Source organism: Agrilus planipennis, unplaced genomic scaffold (assembly GCF_000699045.2).
Source record: "Agrilus planipennis isolate EAB-ADULT unplaced genomic scaffold, Apla_2.0 scaffold147, whole genome shotgun sequence".
Classification (NCBI taxonomy): Eukaryota; Metazoa; Arthropoda; class Insecta; order Coleoptera; family Buprestidae; genus Agrilus; species Agrilus planipennis.
The window spans coordinates 130488-146742 of record NW_020438940.1 but is presented as its reverse complement, the minus strand read 5'-3'; the positions used below and the strand labels follow the sequence as shown (position 1 = coordinate 146742).

The 16255-nt window shown below is 33.1% G+C and overlaps 3 protein-coding genes across 5 annotated transcripts in view; all 3 read right to left on the bottom strand.

Moving 5' to 3' along the window:
- Nucleotides 1-228: 228 nt before the first annotated feature.
- On the bottom strand, nt 229-3836 carry LOC108742302. The gene is made up of 3 exons (XM_018477468.2): nt 3525-3836; nt 2892-3006; nt 229-401 (listed from the first exon to the last, which is right to left on the bottom strand). Exons 1-3 carry the CDS (start codon nt 3607-3609, stop codon nt 296-298), a joined length of 306 nt encoding a protein of 101 aa, XP_018332970.1. The 5' UTR covers nt 3610-3836; the 3' UTR covers nt 229-295.
- Nucleotides 3837-6841: 3005 nt separating this feature from the next.
- The window catches only part of LOC112904456, a 36274-nt gene continuing 26860 nt past the window's right edge, over nt 6842-16255 (bottom strand). For 2 of the 3 annotated variants that reach the window (XM_025974550.1, XM_025974548.1), the window contains exon 3: nt 6842-7044. In XM_025974550.1, coding sequence (XP_025830335.1) covers nt 6939-7044 — 106 coding nt within the window. In that variant the 3' untranslated portion in view covers nt 6842-6938. Of the gene's footprint in view, nt 7045-7540; nt 7656-8107; nt 8266-16255 lie in introns of those variants that run through there. The other variant, XM_025974549.1, reaches the window with a different exon arrangement.
- LOC112904457 overlaps nt 12744-16255 on the bottom strand; it is a 19505-nt gene continuing 15993 nt past the window's right edge. The window contains exons 2-4 of the mRNA XM_025974551.1: nt 14416-14555; nt 13427-13541; nt 12744-12946 (exon numbers count right to left, since the gene is read on the bottom strand). Coding sequence (XP_025830336.1) covers nt 12841-12946; nt 13427-13541; nt 14416-14512 — 318 coding nt within the window. The 5' untranslated portion in view covers nt 14513-14555 and the 3' untranslated portion in view covers nt 12744-12840. The remainder of the gene's footprint in view (nt 12947-13426; nt 13542-14415; nt 14556-16255) is intronic.

Sequence of the window (16255 nt, the reverse complement as noted above, 5' to 3'; positions counted from 1 at the left end):
CTGCAACAACCTTTTTCGAATTTCTCAATTAAACGTTCGCGAGCGTAGAAATGACTTCTTTTTATTGAAGGCCACTCGAAAAAATTATTGCCGCTGCCACTCCCTCGTCGGGAGTCGAACCCGCACAAAAATTCAAAATGTTTCAGTTGAGGATATGTTTATTTTTTGTAGACTTGAGAATAGGAATTGATGTGGAGACAAGAAATCAGACTTAATAAAACAAAGAAATTAATAATACCTTAGTGTATTCTGTAAAGTACAAATTTATGAAAAAGAAGCTTATATCTGTTGTGATTTAGGCGCAGTTGTTGCTTACGCAACAATCTGGATATGGTTTTGACAAGTCCACTGCTGCTCTGCAAGGTTTTCCATCGGGCCCTTCAATTAAGGCAACACCACATCTTAAATTAAAAGAAAATGGTAAAATTTATTATTTGGTCTAAATTTCCGTGTCACAAATAGTTTCAATTGTTAATACTTTTTTGTTTTCACATGATCAGATCTTTTTAAATTCTGATTAACGGGAGTGGAAGCAAAACTTCTTATGTTGCGCCTGAGCTGCCACTATGTGTTATTTGTAGAGCAAAATGCTGGAAATGCTTAGACGTTACCAAAGAGAATAACGAATTGAAATGTAACCTGTCTTCTGTGCCGATATATCAAGCTTATGACATTATCTCTAATGTACATACAATGACGACGTCATATCGTTTACTGTAGCGTTATCTATACTTAGTGAACTCATGAATTTACGTGTAACGTCTTTAATTTTGATTTTGTCATCATCATAAGGTCGTCAGTCCTAAGATTGGTTGGACACGCACCTCTATTTTTTCATATCCTGAGTTAATCTCTGCATTTCCCTAAAACTAAAACATTCCATATCGGTATGGAATCATAGGGGATACGTTCTAAGGTTCCAAAATAAAACCAATATGTATCAGCATAAAATCAATTTATTGAGAAACTCGCAATTAAAATTAATCGTTATAATCACCTTTAGATAAGGGTTTAAAAAATTTAGTGATTTTTTCTTGTTTTGAATTTTGAATTAGTCCACTCGGTTACATCTTTTATAAAAGCTATCTCGGCACGTACCAACAGTAGATACTACACGCGCCGTAAAGTAAAAACATGCTTATCGGTTCTAGATATCATGAGTTTAATGTTTGGAACAGAGGTTTGAAATTTTGTAGTAAGATAGATAAAACTTTTTTCTAAAACCTGTCGAAGGTCGTTTTTTAACTCTCTAATTTCTATTGAAAATACGTGTCCTACAAGAAGCACCAACTTTAAGCACTTGTAAAAGCTTCTTATGATCATATTATTGAAAACGAAATACGTACCGAGTTAGTGTGAACCTTTGTCTGTTACCATACAAAAAATCAGATATTTATCTCGCAGCTTTAAATCACAATGTTTAGAATAGAAACCCATGTTTCTGCAAAAATTTACACTGGGCACGAGCGGTCTATTGCGGTCAATCCCCTTAATAAATGACACCGAATCCTTTTCTGTTTACCGATTGCATTCGCGAATAATGAAATTTTTAGCTGCGAATACAGGAACTGGGTTGCATTTTTTTCACCCGCGAATAATGAAAACGTGAATAAGGAAACCGTGAATAAGGAACAATTACTGTAATCTAGATTTATCTCTACTCGTCTAATTCCAGTTTCTTGTTCTAATATGATCCTAATTAGCCCTTCATGACTGAGATGGTGTCCAACTATCTCGCCTTTCGTATTGACTTCCGTAGTGAATTCTCTTTTTTTATTATTTCTAATATCGCCTCACTTTTAACTTGTCCCTCCACGGTATCCTCATCATTTCTATCATTAACAGAACGCAAAGAGTCTTGTTAAACTTTTAAACTTTTTTGAGTGTTTCATTCCCACCAGCCAGTAATGCTGGTGGGCGGGCAGTCCCTCCGGACTACGCCGGAATGTAGGGCGGAAGGCCCTCTTCAGCCTGCTTTCAGGAATCGTCGGAATGGGTGGGTGGTGGTTCGGGTGAAAAAGATGAGACGGACGCAATGAAGACAGAAGAGAATGAAATATTATCTGTGGAATATTACTGCCTCAGCATTTGCCTAAGTGATCCAAGGAAACCACAGAAAAACTTGGACCAAGGCAGACGGACCCGGGATCGAACCGGCGCGGCGTCCTCCCGAATGCTAAGCAAGAATCTAAGCGTTGCACTTATATATGTTACAGTTGAAACCAGTTTTTAAATAAAACGCGTTTTTCCTAGTTAGAGCTAGTTTTTACTAAATACCTTTTGCAGAAACTACAATTAACTGATTTAATATCAGTTAAAACTAGTTGTTACTAGACAAAACGCGTTTTTCCGAAGCGAGTCAGTTAAACCTGTTCCGACTTATCAGTGGTAAATTCTAGCTTTCACTCGGTATTTCTAGTTTTACAAAGGCATTTAGTAAAAACTAGTTCTAACTAGGGAAGACGCGTTCTATCTAAAAACGGGTTTTAACTGTATGTTTACATTGTTAATATTTAACAGTGACTACATCTTCTAAGCCCTTCAACCCTTAACTGCATAGACTCTTTGCTTATTCATATCCATACTAAGGGTAAGAAATTGAGAACAGAATAGAATATATATAAACGAAATTATAAATGCTGTCAATACAGCGCAAAGTAGTATTACGTAGTTGGTATCAGCAATTTCTTATGCTGAAGTGTATGATGTGTTGCTTACCTATTTACAAACAATTTCTTTAAATTTAATTTTTCAGACAATTTTTAACACAAATTGTTCATAAAAGTGAATTTCAACCACTCCAAGCAATGGTGCTAACAGTTTCGAGCTCAGGGTGACTGATAGGGGGGGGGGGGGAAGAACTCGTATACATAATAATTATATTTACTTACGAGCTAATTATATAGTCCGGATAACTGCAATCATACTTGATGCATTCTTTGACAATACTTCCATTGTTTGGAATCAGTATATTTTCGCTTTCGATGAAACATACCCCAGGAGGACCTAAAACACAAATAAATTTGAAAATTTCACAATATTTGCATTATTAAGTATACAATTAGTAATGAATGTAAACATTATAATCATTCTGTTGTGATTATAAATAGGGAACAGACATTGTTGGCACATGCAATGTTCGTACTTAGGTCGATCATCAAAATTTTATGAACATTTTAGAGAGACTCACTTCAATGTAGTATATGTGACTGGCTTACCGCCCTAAGTACGCACCTGATTATGACGACTCATGCAGCAGATAAAAATTTTAGAAAATAATGAGAGAAATAGGTTCTTTAAGTTAAATAAAACAATATTTTTTTAACTGATTTGCTTCTTAACGTCAAAGATTGTAAGAATTTAGAAATTTTTGTCACTATAGCAAAGGAGTACCAATTTTTACCGGTTAGTTTGTATTTTTTACTGGAGTGACCCAGCTATCTCTATTGTCAATAATTCTATCTATTTATGTATTAAATGAACTATGACTTTATTTGGGTTATATGTACATAAATTGATCTTACCTGCACCAGATCTTCCTCTTGCAAGAGCTGCTTCAGTGTAAAACGTGGTGTACAACAATAGTAAGGATAACACTAAAAATTTCATTTTGTACTGCGTGTAACTTTTCTGTTAAATACGAAGTATATTCTGGATAACGTGGACACTTCTGTTCTGTTTATATACAAAATATGAACTATAAATAAACGTGGTGGCGTACAAGGTGATTTGGTATGATGTAATGATGATGAAAATAGAAGAATATGTATGGAAGAAGTTAAATATTTGTATTGTAAATAACAATTTATAATACAATACGAAGCGACCAGCTTTTAACTCAAATATTACATATGGACATCGATAGTGGTTTTTATACTTTTATGTCAACGCGTGGGATACCGTAAAATGACTTTAAGTGACAATGAAATCAATTTTATTGTACACTGTGTCTGAAACTAAACATTCATGAAATTATTGATTGTTTTTGAACATAATTTATAACGCGCTTTCCCGTTTTACCACAAACAAGAAATAACAGACGATCCAAGGAGACTCTCTGAAGTACAGAAGTTGAATCCAGTTACACATAAATTCTATATATACACATCCACATTTTGATAGAAAATGAAGAAAAAGGCGGATAAGTGGAAAGAATATTTAGAGAATCTATACGCAGATTAGGAGATGTATTATAGAACAAAGACAGTGTAGATATAGAGATGAATTAGGATATACCGTAATGACGGATGAGTTTTACCACAGCCGTCTCTACTTACAAGCCATGCACTGTGGGAGTCCCAGGATTTCCCGGTTAATGAGAGTTAGAACTAATACATTAGTTGTTGTGTTTTTTTGTTGTTCTATAATATTTTAATTTTAGCGGAAATATCGTGCAGTAAATGTGCAATAAGGATGATTATAGTGTGTTATAGTGATTAATACCTTTGGATGCAGTTTTTAATTGCAGAACTATTATGTGAAAGAAGTGAAAATGTTTTAGGTCAGATTGTGTGTTTTAGTTGTAAATTTTCTTGTTTATTTCTTAACAAAATGCCTCTCGTCGTTGTGTTCCCAGTTGCAATTCAAATTATAAATCATCTTTAAAATGTAAGTACAAGTATGTCTATATTTTTATTCCCAAAAAAATGATGAAATGCGAAAAAAATGCATAAGTACTATACCTCGCAAAGATTGGACTCCATGAAAATATTCTGGAGTTTACATACATCACTTTAACGAAAGTGACATTATAAAAACAGTAAAAAAAAATTATCCACTGCCGGTAATGTTTTGAGTGTGCTTTTAACATATCCTAAATTACCAGAGAATAATGAAACAGGAATTTAAATTGTTGAAGAGTCTCCCTTAAACATAAGTCAGTTTATTGAAATTTTAAATTCCGATTTTTTAATGAATTGTGATTTAGATGACTCCTTAAAAATTTGCATTTCAGGATATGCAGTTCATTCTGCTCGTAAAAAGATAACTTGCAACAATTGTGTTTCGCTCATAATAAACAATAAAGGCTCTTGCGTTGGAGATATTTATTTTGATTATTTACAAAGGGGAGGACTTTCTGTTCCTACTGATAATATTAGTATAGTTTTTTTTCACTTTTATGCTATTCTTGAAGAAATAAGTAATAACGAATATCTGCAGACACAATATTTACGGGCTGAACTCCAAAAATCAATTTTAGGAAAATTAACTATTTTCAAAAATATTTAGTTTTGGAAAACACTATAAAGATATATTCTTCCAAATTTTATCTTCTTTTGCTAATGTTTTGCTTAATGATTACGTTAAAATTATAAATTATAGAAAGCAAGAGTCCCGCCACTCCAATTCAAATTCAGCTAACTGTAAGACAGCAAAAATCCGTAAATTAGAAATTGTAATTAGTTTTTTCTAATGGGATGGCAGGGCTATTGGTGAACCCCAAAAAAAGCTAACGCGCCTTGGCAATACTTCAATTGTGGTGTGGAAATTTGCTTTAATAAAATTACAATTATCGAGATGAAATTCATGTAGGTACCTAACAATGTTTACACCTAATCTTTTGTCTTTTCTATTTTATTCTTAACACCTACGTGTTGAAGTGTATTTTAAATAATGTCACATACTATCAGTGATGTTATTTAGTGAGTTATTTAATAATTTAATTAATTTTTATCGTAATAGGTGTCTAAAAATCATGTGTAACTACGTGTAGTAATAACAACTAAGACTCGCAGAATAGGACTCTCGCATCCAAGCAATGCGCTATTGCCAAATTTCTCAGCATGGCTTGTATTAGAGACGGCTGTGGTTTTACTTATAGATAGCATTAAAAAACTTAAAAGAATTAAAAGGCACCAGCTATAGGAAAGGGTACTGACAGCAATCTTAAAATATGTAGGCCAAAAGTTAAGGACCGTATGTTTAAGTTATTTAGCAACATATCTGAATCCCAGAGTTGTACAAACAGAACATAGTAGTAGCCATGCCAAAAATTGAAGGCGCACATACGAGAAAGATAGAATAACAAAGGCGAAAGAATTATTAGAAGACCAATTTGAGTTTAGAACCAGTGATGTCCCTACTTAATAAGACGGAAAGCGATAGAAAAATACTGCAAAATGTAGGGATGAGATACAGAGATAGAAGAGTGATATACAACTTACATACGTTGATTTTTGATATCTAGAAAGTCAGATAGTACAACATGGAAGGAGCGACAATGATATAAAACAAAGAATAACGCAAAGTCGAACAGCCATTAGCAAAAAGAAGTCAGTTCTACACTTCACTTCACTCGCGAACAGTTAATTAAAAAAATAGTGTTAAAGGTATGCTTATGTTTGGAGCATGGATATGGATGGTAGGTATAACTGAAAAGAAGAGGTTAGAATCGTTTGAAATGTGGTGGTACATGCGAACGAAGAAGATTTCGTGGTTAGAAGAGACTAAGAGTGAGAAAACATTAAAATGAGTAGGAGAATGATATGGAATTTACCCACAACGAAATTTATTCTCAGAATCACAAGCACAGGTCTTCCCAATACGTCACTACCCTCATTACTTTTGCCCATCTACATGAATTACCCCTTGTTACCACCAAAAATATAGTTAACAAGTCTATCTATCTATTTTATTTTATTTCACCAACGTTTTTGTAATTTTTGGTTTTTTGTCTCTAGTTTTCCTTTCCAATTGGTTGTAGTTTCCTGTTATGTTCCTTCCTTTTTTTAAATACCATTGATGTATTTTCTTTTTCCTACTAATCCATCTAAAAAAGAAGGAAATTATGGAAGTAGGTACCTAGCGAATATACATTTATTTATTAATTTAAGAAACAGAATTTAAATTAAAGGTATATTCAAGATAAATATTACAGAATTAGTAATACATTGACATATTCAGTACATTTCAAATTTATGGTAAAGAAATTTATTTGATTATGCACACTTGCCGCTATTGCAGCAGTCTGGATAGGGTTTTGTCAAGTCCTTTGCCGGTGTACACAGTTTTCCATTTGGTCCTTTGATTTTAATAGAAGGACATCTTAAATTAAAAGAAAATGGCAAAAATAATTGTATTAATTCATGTATCACAAAAAGACTGACATGTCACTATGTATTGACACGGTCAAATCTTTTTATGTTTTCATTACGTGGAATGTGGAAGTGAAGAACGAAATCCATGGGCTACGGAATAATATAGGCACAAGGTATAAACCAAAATGGAGGAGACCATACAGAAGATCTGGAATTCTTCGCCTAAATTCGTGAAAAATTATGAGTAGAACTGACAAATTGTTCTCTTTGGTTGTTTTTGGAATGGATTTCAATATATTAATGAGTATTTTAGTTGATCGTAACTAAACAACGGAGAGGCGCATGGGTGCAGCCAATAAACCAAAGGCACAAGTGTCTGAACACCACCCATTCTCCTTCCCCTGAATGACTTCACTCTCCTCGTCTATAATCGCACTTTTTACTACGTCCCTTTACTGTTCCGTGTTCCATGGGCCAAACGAATAATATATGTAAGTACTTACCCATACTTTACATAATCTGGATACTGGCATGTATATAAATTGCATCCCTTATAAACGTATCCTTTGTCCGGAATCTCTAACTTTATTTTTTTGAGGTAACACACGCCAGGAGGGCCTAACCGAAAATAAGTTATGTTAACATAGTCTGTGTGCGTAAAACTATTTATACTTTCAGGATAGATTTATTTTAATACAAGGTCAGTTTTAGCTAAACAAAGTTACGTATCAAATCTAATAGCTGTTATAGAGGGCATCAAACTTTTTGATGATTTTCTTTACGAAAGCATGATTGAAGTCGTTATTGACTATTTTCATCACTGGTGAGCGAATATTAACAAGACACTTTAGACACACATCTAATATAAATAAGAATAACAATTTTGTTACTAAAGCTACCATCTATCTAAATCTGCAACTATAGTTCTAAAACTATTACTGCTTAACATAATTGAATTAATAAATAATAAACTACGTATCTTTTAGGGACTGAATATAACAAAAGTGGCAATTTATTGAAATACAATTTTTTCCTTACCTACTTTTGGTAGTACAAATATCGATTCTTACCATCATCGGATTTTCCTCCAATTATATCAACTGATTCTATTTCGCTTAAGCAAAACAGCACGTACAGCAAAAATATGCGTAACAGTAAAATTTTCATTGTACAACTTTTCTGTTCAATACTGACGATGTAGCTATAGAAAAGGTTGAGCACGTGTTTATATATAAACGAGGTATCGCTGTTTGGATTTTAATGTACCTAAGTACAATGTTTAATTTTGTCAATAAATACAATTGTATTCTATATATTAAATTTAATGTGCTATACGTTAAAATTAATGTACTGTACTTTAAAATTAATGTACAATAAAAACTATAGTTAGTGCAGAATGTAGAAAATTTTATTACACACTAAATAAGTTCAAATCTGTTGTTCAACTATTCCACTTCTTTTTTCAGTTATTGTTGAATGTTGCAGTTGTGTTGCTGGCCTAGATTTTTCCTAAGGAACAATTGAACCCTCTTCGATAAAAATTAATTTAGCGAAGTCTATTTTTTAGGATATAACGGCCGAATATTTTCTATCTGTGGTCTTGTACTTGGAATAGTACGAACAATAAATGACTTATGTGATTTTTAGATTTTTAATAATCAACATACACTTAAACTAACACCGAAAAAAAATCCACTTACTAAATAACTACAATGAATAAACTACTCATGAACTGATTCGATGAACTTAATGGTTGAAAACATGAAAACTTAATGAGATTAGATGCTTAAATATAACAAGAAAATATAGGGGGTGGAGGTACGTTAGTGGGGTGTTTTTGATCTTAGGCTATGGTTAGTGACTACGTGACTAAAATCACAATATTGTTTGTGGATGGGAAGACCATCGACCCATCTTGTGACTAACGCGAAGGGACGTTACCAGCAGAGGAAAAACCTAAATATTATAATGATAACGTTCTTTTGTTGCAGACATGTTCTTGTAAACTTAACACTGCGAAATACACAAATGTTTTCGTTGTTCAAAAGACGCATCATGAATTGCGCCCCAACAGTTATTGTTAATTAAATTTGTCACGTTTGCATTTCGTTTCATTTATTTTTGCAAAGTGAATTGAATCACCATCAAGCCTAAAGTATATTACAATACAAATTTATTATATCACGTTCTCAGCTTATAAACACTTCATGCTTACGCACTAGTTTGGATATGGTTATGACATGTCCACTCGTGTTTTGCATGGTCCTCCACCTGATCCTTTAATCAGAACATCATCACATCTTAAAATGGTAGTCATTGTTTACATCCGACCACGGTACAATAAAAAAGGAGGGTTAAGGAGGGTTAGGAGTTGCTGTCGAAGGAGAAGAGTCACCGTACACAACATCCAAACGCTCTTTCATTTCGCTGGGCGATTTTCCTTTTCTAAAATTGGCGGACACTCTCGCTTCCACACGCGGTCAAAACAAAACTACGAGTCCGATCCGGCTGAAATTTTGACAGTAGCCGCCTAGGAGAATGTACTACACGATAATAAATTGCTCTTAGGATACTGGCGCAATCAGGCGGCGAGGCTAAGTACTTATCGGATCACTCTCGTATGTGACTTCATTTCTGTTTCTGGAAATAGTAGCTTACCGCCCTAAGTACGCACCTGATAATGACGACTCATGCAGCAGATAAAATTTTTAGAAAATAATGAGAGAAATAGGTTCTTTAAGTTAAATAAAACAATATTTTTTTAACTGATTTGCTTCTTAACGGCAAAAATTCCAAGAATTTAGAAATTTTTGTCACTATAGCAAAGGACTACCAATTTTTACCGGTTAGTTTGTATTTTTTACTGGAGTGACCAAGCTATCTCTATTGTCAATGATTCTATCTATTTATTTATTAAATGAACTATGACTTACATTATTTGGGTTATATGTACATAAATTGATCTTACCTGCACCAGATCTTCCTCTTGCAAGAGCTGCTTCAGTGTAAAACGTGGTGTACAACAATAGTAAGGATAACACTAAAAATTTCATTTTGTACTGCGTGTAACTTTTCTGTTAAATACGAAGTATATTCTGGATAACGTGGACACTTCTGTTCTGTTTATATACAAAATATGAACTATAAATAAACGTGGTGGCGTACAAGGTGATTTGGTATGATGTAATGATGATGAAAATAGAAGAATATGTATGGAAGAAGTTAAATATTTGTATTGTAAATAACAATTTATAATACAATACGAAGCGACCAGCTTTTAACTCAAATATTACATATGGACATCGATAGTGGTTTTTATACTTTTATGTCAACGCGTGGGATACCGTAAAATGACTTTAAGTGACAATGAAATCAATTTTATTGTACACTGTGTCTGAAACTAAACATTCATGAAATTATTGATTGTTTTTGAACATAATTTATAACGCGCTTTCCCGTTTTACCACAAACAAGAAATAACAGACGATCCAAGGAGACTCTCTGAAGTACAGAAGTTGAATCCAGTTACACATAAATTCTATATATACACATCCACATTTTGATAGAAAATGAAGAAAAAGGCGGATAAGTGGAAAGAATATTTAGAGAATCTATACGCAGATTAGGAGATGTATTATAGAACAAAGACAGTGTAGATATAGAGATGAATTAGGATATACCGTAATGACGGATGAGTTTTACCACAGCCGTCTCTACTTACAAGCCATGCACTGTGGGAGTCCCAGGATTTCCCGGTTAATGAGAGTTAGAACTAATACATTAGTTGTTGTGTTTTTTTGTTGTTCTATAATATTTTAATTTTAGCGGAAATATCGTGCAGTAAATGTGCAATAAGGATGATTATAGTGTGTTATAGTGATTAATACCTTTGGATGCAGTTTTTAATTGCAGAACTATTATGTGAAAGAAGTGAAAATGTTTTAGGTCAGATTGTGTGTTTTAGTTGTAAATTTTCTTGTTTATTTCTTAACAAAATGCCTCTCGTCGTTGTGTTCNTCTGTTTATATACAAAATATGAACTATAAATAAACGTGGTGGCGTACAAGGTGATTTGGTATGATGTAATGATGATGAAAATAGAAGAATATGTATGGAAGAAGTTAAATATTTGTATTGTAAATAACAATTTATAATACAATACGAAGCGACCAGCTTTTAACTCAAATATTACATATGGACATCGATAGTGGTTTTTATACTTTTATGTCAACGCGTGGGATACCGTAAAATGACTTTAAGTGACAATGAAATCAATTTTATTGTACACTGTGTCTGAAACTAAACATTCATGAAATTATTGATTGTTTTTGAACATAATTTATAACGCGCTTTCCCGTTTTACCACAAACAAGAAATAACAGACGATCCAAGGAGACTCTCTGAAGTACAGAAGTTGAATCCAGTTACACATAAATTCTATATATACACATCCACATTTTGATAGAAAATGAAGAAAAAGGCGGATAAGTGGAAAGAATATTTAGAGAATCTATACGCAGATTAGGAGATGTATTATAGAACAAAGACAGTGTAGATATAGAGATGAATTAGGATATACATTTAGAGAATCTATACGCAGATTAGGAGATGTATTATAGAACAAAGACAGTGTAGATATAGAGATGAATTAGGATATACTGTAATGACGGATGAGTTTTACTTATAGATAGCATTCAAAAACATAAAAGAATAAAAAGGCACTAGCTATAGAAAAGGTTACTGACAGGAATCTTAAAATATGTAGGCCAAAAGTCAAGGACCGTATGTTTAAGTTATTTAGCAACATATCTGAATCCCAGAGTTGTACAAACAGAACATGGTAGTAGCCATGCCAAAAATTGAAGGCGCACATACGAGAAAGATAGAATAAAAAGGCGAAAGAATTATTAGAAGACCAATTTGAGTTTAGAACCAGTGATGTCCCTACTTAATAAGACGGAAAGCGATAGAAAAATATTGCAAAATGTAGGGATGAGATACAGAGATAGAAGAGTGATATACAACTTACATACGTTGATTTTTCATATCTAGAAAGTCAGATAGTACAACATGGAAGGAGCGACAATGATATAAAACAAAGAATAACACAAAGTCGAACAGCCATTAGCAAAAAGAAGTCAGTTCTACACTTCACTTCACTCGCGAACAGTTAATTAAAAAAATAGTGTTAAAGGTATGCTTATGTTTGGAGCATGGATATGGATGGTAGGTATAACTGAAAAGAAGAGGTTAGAATCGTTTGAAATGTGGTGGTACATGCGAACGAAGAAGATTTCGTGGTTAGAAGAGACTAAGGGTGAGAAAACATTAAAATGAGTAGGAGAATGATATGGAATTTACCCATTACGAAATTTATTCTCAGAATCACAAGCACAGGTCTTCCCAATACGTTACTACCCTAATTACCTTTGCCCATCTGCCTGAATTACCCCTTGTTACCACCAAAAATATACTTAACAACTCTATCTATCTATTTTATTTTATTTCACCAAAGTTTTTGTAATTTTTGGTTTTTTGTCTCTAGTTTTCCTTTCCAATTGGTTGTAGTTTCCTGTGATGTTCCTTCCTTTTTTCAAATACCATTCTTGTATTTTCTTTTTCCTACTAATCCATCTAAAAAAGAAGGAAATTATGGAAGTAGGTACCTAGCGAATATACATTTATTTATTAATTTAAGAAACAGAATTTAATTTAAAGGTATATTCAAGATAAATATTACAGAATTAGTAATACATTGACATATCCAGTACATTTCAAATTTATGGTAAAGAAATTTATTTGATTATGCACACTTGTTGCTTTTGCAGCAGCCTGGATAGGGTTTTGACAAGTCCTTTGCCGATTTACATTTTTCTCCATTTGGTCCTTTGATTATAATAGAAGGACATCTTAAATTAAAAGAAAATGGCAAAAATAATTGTATGAATTCGTACTTATATCACAAAAAGATCGACATGTCACTAAGTATTGACACGGTCAAATCCTTTTCTGTTTTCATTACGTGGAACGTGGAAGTGAAGAACGAAATCCATGGACTACGGAATAATATAGGCACAAGGTATAAACCAAAATGGAGGAGACCATACAGAAGATCTGGAATCCTTCGCCTAAATTCGTGACAAATTGTTCTCTTTGGTTATTTTTGGAATGGATTGTAATATATTAATGAGTATTTTAGTTGATCGTAGCTAAACAACGGAGAGGCGCATGGGTGCAACCAATAAACTCAAGGCACAAGTGTCTGAACACCACCCATTCTCCTTCCCCTGAATGACTTCACTCTCCTCGTCTATAATCGCACTTTTTACTACGTCCCTTTACTGTTCCGTGTTCCATGGGCCAAACGAATAATATATGTAAGTACGTACCCATAGTTTACATATTCTGGATACTTGCATGTATATAAACGGCATCCTTTGGTTACCAATCCTTCGTTCGGAATCTCTAAGTTTATATTTTTGATGTGACACACGCCAGGAGGGCCTAATCAAAAATAAGTTACGTTAACATAGTCTGTGTGCGTATAACTTTTGGGTATACTTCATTTACTTTCTTTAGCGATGAGCCCCTTCCAATGTCTTGGATGCGCGCTGGCAAAATCGTAGAAAGGGAGAAAAAAGCTCGTTATATTCTCGACTCTTGTTTATTAAACATACTTTTTCATACAATACCTGCCAAAAGTTTTGTTCCACCATGAATAGTTGTGCGAGTTGAAAACAAGCGTTAAAGTCTTTAATATGTCTTATATAAATAAACATCTTGTTGATGTTTTCAGTAGTTAATAATACCAATAACAGCACATTTGAGCAATGCAATTGTAGTGGATGAATGGTCAATTTCTTCGTGCAGTACTATAGGGATTATACGCTCCTTGCCGCCACATCGCTACAGAAAGTAAACGAAGTATAGTTGTCATATATGAAAGAAGTGATCGTGCGTTGACTAATATTTCTTAACCAAACTTTCAGGATAGATTTAGTTTAATACAAGACCAGTTTTAGCTAAACCAAGTTATGTATCAAAGCTAATAACTGTTATAGAAGACATGAAACTTTTTGATGATTTTCTTTACGAAAGCATGATTGAAGTCTTTATTGACTATTTTGATCACTGGTGAGCGAATATTAAGAAGACTCTTTAGACACACATCTAATATAAATAAGAATAACAATTTTGTTAGTAAAGCTATTATCTATCTAAATCTGCAACTATAATTCTAAAACAATTATTGCTTAACATAACTGAATTAATAAATAATAAATTACGTATCTTTTAGTGACTGAATATAACAAAAGTGGCAATTTATTGAAATACAATTTTTTCCTTACCTACTTTTGATAAAAATATCAATTCTTACCATCATCGGATTTTCCTCGAATTATATCAGCTGATTCTATTTCGCTTAAGCAAAACAGTATGTACAAGAAAAATATGCGTAACAGTAAAATTTTCATTATACGCTCCGTGCAACTTTTCTGTTCAATGCTGACGATGTAGCTATAGAAAAGATTGAGCACGTGTATATATATAAACGAGGTATCGCTGTTTGGATTTTAATGTACCTATGTACAATGTTTAATTTTATCAATAAATAAAATATGCGTAACACTAAAATTTTCATTGTACGCTCCGTGCAACTTTTCTGTTCAATACTGACGATGTAGCTGTAGAAAAGGTTGAGCACGTGTTTATATATAAACGAGGTATCGCTGTTTGGATTTTAATGTATCTAAGTACAATGTTNCGTGGAATGTGGAAGTGAAGAACGAAATCCATGGGCTACGGAATAATATAGGCACAAGGTATAAACCAAAATGGAGGAGACCATACAGAAGATCTGGAATTCTTCGCCTAAATTCGTGAAAAATTATTTCGGAATGGATTTCAATATATTAATGAGTATTTAAGTTCATCGTAACTAAATAACGGAGAGGCGCATGGGTGCAACCAATAAACTCAAGGCACAAGTGTCTGAACACCACCCATTCTCCTTCCCCTGAATGACTTCACCCTCCTCGTCTATAACCGCACTTTCCACTACGTCCCTTTACTGTTCCGTGTTCCATGGGCCAAACGAATAATATATGTAAGTACTTACCCATACTTTACATAATCTGGATACTGGCATGTATATAAATTGCATCCCTTATAAACGTATCCTTTGTCCGGAATCTCTAACTTTATTTTTTTGAGGTAACACACGCCAGGAGGGCCTAACCGAAAATAAGTTATGTTAACATAGTCTGTGTGCGTAAAACTATTTATACTTTCAGGATAGATTTATTTTAATACAAGGTCAGTTTTAGCTAAACAAAGTTACGTATCAAATCTAATAGCTGTTATAGAGGGCATCAAACTTTTTGATGATTTTCTTTACGAAAGCATGATTGAAGTCGTTATTGACTATTTTCATCACTGGTGAGCGAATATTAACAAGACACTTTAGACACACATCTAATATAAATAAGAATAACAATTTTGTTACTAAAGCTACCATCTATCTAAATCTGCAACTATAGTTCTAAAACTATTACTGCTTAACATAATTGAATTAATAAATAATAAACTACGTATCTTTTAGGGACTGAATATAACAAAAGTGGCAATTTATTGAAATACAATTTTTTCCTTACCTACTTTTGGTAGTACAAATATCGATTCTTACCATCATCGGATTTTCCTCCAATTATATCAACTGATTCTATTTCGCTTAAGCAAAACAGCACGTACAGCAAAAATATGCGTAACAGTAAAATTTTCATTGTACAACTTTTCTGTTCAATACTGACGATGTAGCTATAGAAAAGGTTGAGCACGTGTTTATATATAAACGAGGTATCGCTGTTTGGATTTTAATGTACCTAAGTACAATGTTTAATTGTATCAATAAATACAATTGTATTCTATATATTAAATTTAATGTGCTATACGTTAAAATTAATGTACTGTACTTTAAAATTAATGTACAATAAAAACTATAGTTAGTGCAGAATGTAGAAAATTTTATTGCACACTAAATAAGTTCAAATCTGTTGTTCAACTATTCCACTTCTTTTTTCAGTTATTGTTGAATGTTGCGGGTGTGTTGCTGGCCTAGATTTTTCCTAAGGAGCACTTGAACCCTGTTCGATAAAAATTAATTTAGCGAAGTCTATTTTTTAGGATATAACGGCCGAATATTTTCTATCTGTGGTCTT